The sequence below is a fragment of the Mirounga leonina genome, unplaced genomic scaffold, assembly GCF_011800145.1.
Source record: "Mirounga leonina isolate KUSES-001 unplaced genomic scaffold, KU_Mleo_1.0 Mir_195, whole genome shotgun sequence".
In the NCBI taxonomy this organism is placed as follows: Eukaryota; Metazoa; Chordata; class Mammalia; order Carnivora; family Phocidae; genus Mirounga; species Mirounga leonina.
In genome coordinates, this window is record NW_023270490.1 from 12,258,073 (window position 1) to 12,262,171 (window position 4,099).

Below are 4,099 nucleotides of genomic sequence, written 5' to 3' on the forward strand. Positions count from 1 at the left end.
GTTTTTCAAGCTTTTTTGACTGGGATTTGCAACCAGAGTTTTACTTTGTGTGGTCCTCGGGGTGGGGCCAGGGGTTGAACGGCAGGTGCAGGGCGGACGGCCTTGGGGCAGTGCAAACAGTGAGACACCGCGGTGATCGAGTAAAATGCGTCTTTATAGGTTTGTCCAAATCCATGGGCGCTACAACACCGAGTGACCCTCCTGCCCAGTTTCCGGCAGTGGTCTCTCCAGGTAGCTCAGCCGAGCACTGACGCTGCCTGGACCCCCTCCTGTCCCCTCTGCCCTGGGGGAGGGCTGTGCCCCTCATTAATATCCCCGTGACACTTCAGGTGGGGTGGTGCCCAAGCCACAGGACAGAGAGCCAAGAGCAGGAGCCTCCAAGCTCAGCAGTGCTCAATTAGCGGATGTCCCCGGGGCAGACTCCTGCCCCCGCTGCTCCCCAGCTGAGCACGCAGGAGTGGGGAGCCGCTGCCCACTGGGCTTGCGGTGCTCTGGGGGGGTATGCACAAAGGGGGGGTGGCTGCAGAGCCGCCCCACATGCCTCACCAGGAACAAGGGCGAGGAGGGGCCCTTGGTACGGGGGGGCTGGTTTCCTCCTGAGAGGAGTGGGGAGCCTTCAAAGCATCTTTAGCAGGGGGCACGGTGGTCCAGGGACTCCTAGAAAGGGCTGTGGCAGGCAAGAGATCGAGGACACAAATGAGCCCCTCAGACCCATTGCAGAGGACGCCCCGCTTCCGGGGAGCCCACACAGGCCTTCCCTCTCCCCGCAGGCCTCCCCAGCTGCCTGGGGGTCGCCTCTGCTCCTCCTTGTCCCAGCAGCAGCTCCCAACCAGGGGCAGGGAGCCCGGATCACAGCCTGGCTCTGCCACCCTCTCTTGGCAAGTGGTTCAACCTCCCGCATGGGGAAGGGCAGGGGGGCCGCTCCACTTCCGCATGGTGGCCCTGCATTCCCACCGGGAACCCCTCGCACGCGGGGCCCCGAGGCTCCTGCACGTGGGCTGCTGCAGTGCTACCACGTGACGAGCTAAACCTGACCACCTCTGTAGGTGCGGACTCGCACACACTGAGGGCCAGGGCCCACCAGTCATGGGCGTCAAGGCTGCACAGGGTGGAGGCGGGGAGGAAGGCCCGGCACCTGGCGCTGACGTGAAGACAGTTTTGACCTCAGGACAGAGGAAGGGCCTTGGGGCCCCCGAGCACTCGCTCAGAGCGCCGTCTGCAGCGGGCACAGGCCCACACGAACTTGACCCCCCCACACAAGCTTTCATCACAAGACTCAGACACACATTATGAAAAATGTTTTTACTGTAAATCAAAGTACCAAGCAGATACTTGCAAAACAACATACAAAGTAGAACCCGGATGCTTCCCTTCCCCAGGCTGCCTCTGAGCCGGCACTCGGCACTGCGAGAAAAACCCAATCCAGTCCTGCTCCCCAGAAGCCGCCGCGGACCCGCCCCGGGGGACTGGAAGGCGCGGGCGCACTGACAGAGCCCCAGGAACCCTCCCCGCTTGGGGCCCTGCCAGGCACAGGTGTCTGCCCCCCAGCCCGGGCGGAAAGGGGGGCGTGCTGCAGTTATTTCGGGGCTGTGGCTTCTGTTTCTATGGCTCTGACATGCACTTCCCCCCAGCACCCCTGCGGTCTGAGGGCAGGGCAGCGGCTGACTGTGACAAAGCCTCCAAGGACAAGACACGGTTTTATCAGCCACGTGGTTTCTCCTATGGTCTGAGCTGGTGCAGACGGACAGGACAGGCCAGGTGGGGTGGCGCCCCCCCCCCCCCCCCGGGGATCACACTGCCTCAGGCATCAGGACACCGTGAAGATGAGCACGTACACCAGCAAGTAAACATCATGCTGAAACCAGCTGACCCACAAGAACAGCAAACATGTACGCAACAGAAAGAAAACAGAAAAAGACCACCTCAGTCGGTGGCTTGACTCGGGGGGTGAGGCCCGCTCCGGTAGGTCTGGGGCACCCGACGGATGGAAGGACGGACACACAGAACTCAGTTCCCTTCGAAGCACAAAGTGGGGCAGCGTCTTGTCTCTGAAGCCCGCCCCCCCCCTTCTCCCAGAGAAGGGTGTTCAGCAAGCAACAGAACTGGCAGGTCTGAGGGGCCTGCCACTCAAGGGCTCGGACGGGCCTTGGGGCCCTGCCGGAGACGGCTCCAGGCCTTCAGGGGACCCTGCCTGTTCTCCCTCCTGCGTCCGAAATCAGAGCTGCACGTGGCCCACGGAGGGCCCCACCCTGACCGGCCCTGGCCCAGACTACTGGGCCATCACCCCAAATACACCTCCACCTCCAGGCAGGGGGCATAGGGAGTTCGGGGGGGCTAAGTGCTAAGGCTGTTATGATGGCCCCGCCAACAGGCTGAGCACAGGGGTGGACAATGAGCCCTCGGCCCATGCAGATCCTCCTCAGTTCCCGGCTTGTTCTGGTCACCCCCTAACCCCGACCAAGGCCCCAGGGGCACACCCACCGTCCCACGCCCCTGGGTGGCCTGTCGGTGCCAAGAGCTCACGGCCAGAGCAGAAGGAACCACCAGCATACAGTCCCCGCGGGCCGTCCTGACAACTGCTTGGACAAAGCACTCTGGAACCAGAGCAAATTCGGGGAGCCTAGGCACTCAGCGTTGCTTAGGTTGAAAATGCTACAAATCGGACTCTTCCTAGAAGCCTACTAAACAATCCACTTAAAGACACCCACGGTGCGTGTGCAACGGCCCCTGCCGGGTACAAGGAGGTGAGCAGACGGCAAACTCATGCTACGGGGCCCCCTGGCCCTCTGCTCAGGCGGGTGCCCTGGAGGCTGCACTCCAACCCCCGCGTGCCCGGGAGCCCCAGTCCAGAGCCGCGTGGGGACCAGCGGCAGCACCGAGGCCTGTTCCAGAGACGGGAGAACAGGGTGCCGGGCCACACTAAACCTACAGAAAACTGTGGGAAGAAACCAAATCCATAGGATCCATGGGTTTCCACACTTGGGGACGGTTCCCAAGACATGTGTTAGTGACACCCCTCCCCCAGCCGGCTCAGGCCCCCCCAGGGGCCCCTCGCACCCACGGGGTCCGGGCCCCGCTCCCCGGCTCTGCCTCCTCGTCCTCTCTGCCTGGCTCCTGATCAGGCCCAACGTGTAAACAGGATCAATAAGCAACAGATGGAAAAACGTATTTCCTAAGAAAGAAGGGGGAGGGAGTGCGAGTGCGAGGCTGGCTACACAGGTCTGTCGTCCGAGATCCCTTCTGCTCCTCGTCTGTTTTGGTGTTTCCTCTCTTTGGTTCAGCCCAACGGGACCCGCGGGGCGCTGGGGCTGTGCGCTCCCGCCCAGCCGCGGCCTGAGGAGAGGCGGCCAGCCCTGTGCCCGCGAGGGGCCTCGCCCTCCACCAGCGTCTACTTGTGCTCATGGCCCTCCGCCAGGGCAGCCACCTCAATGGTGGCCGTGTGCTCCTCGGGCCCCGAGGCGGCCATGGCGCTCTCGACGGCCCCCGTGGGCACTGTCACGATGGTGCTGCCCCCAGGTGACACCTGGGCCACGTTCTGCAGGGTGGGGCCCAGGCCCGGCAAGGTGAGCAGCTGCAGGGGGCTCACCACCTTGACCACAGTGCTGCCGTCCTGCATGGCGGCCGTGCTCAGGACCGTGAGGCTGGACGCGTCCGGGTGGATCTCCACCGTGCCAGGGAAGGTGGCGCCCGACGAGGCCAGCACCGTGTAGCCCCCCAGCAGTGGCGAGGCAGGGGAGCTGGCAGGAGCAGCCTGGGGGGGGCCCTTGCCCAGCACGGGGGAGGGCAGGGTGGACACCACTTTGCCGAGCGGCACGCCGGTCAGCTGGGGGACGGGCACGCCGGGGCTGAGGGCGATCTGGGCAGACTGGGTGAGCACCTGCGAGGCTATGGCAGCCGGCCCGGACGTGGCCCTTGCCAGCCGGGGCCGCTTCGTGGGGGGCGGCAGGGAGACGGGCGTCAGCGTCATGAGCACGTTGCTGAGGTGCTGAGATTTGTGCTTGAGCTCCTTGGCCCGACGGCGGTGCTCATCACACTGTTGCTCCAGGGCTGTGGGGGGGACGGGGGGCAGAGCGTCACCGCGGGGACGGGGGGACGGGGG

At 64.5% G+C, this 4,099-nt stretch overlaps 1 protein-coding gene across 1 annotated transcript in view; it reads right to left on the minus strand.

Moving 5' to 3' along the window:
- Window positions 1–1,287: 1,287 nt before the first annotated feature.
- The window catches only part of GMEB2 (glucocorticoid modulatory element binding protein 2), a 26,067-nt gene continuing 23,255 nt past the window's right edge, over window positions 1,288–4,099 (minus strand). The window contains 1 exon segment of the mRNA XM_035025569.1: window positions 1,288–4,047. Coding sequence (XP_034881460.1) covers window positions 3,389–4,047 — 659 coding nt within the window. The 3' untranslated portion in view covers window positions 1,288–3,388.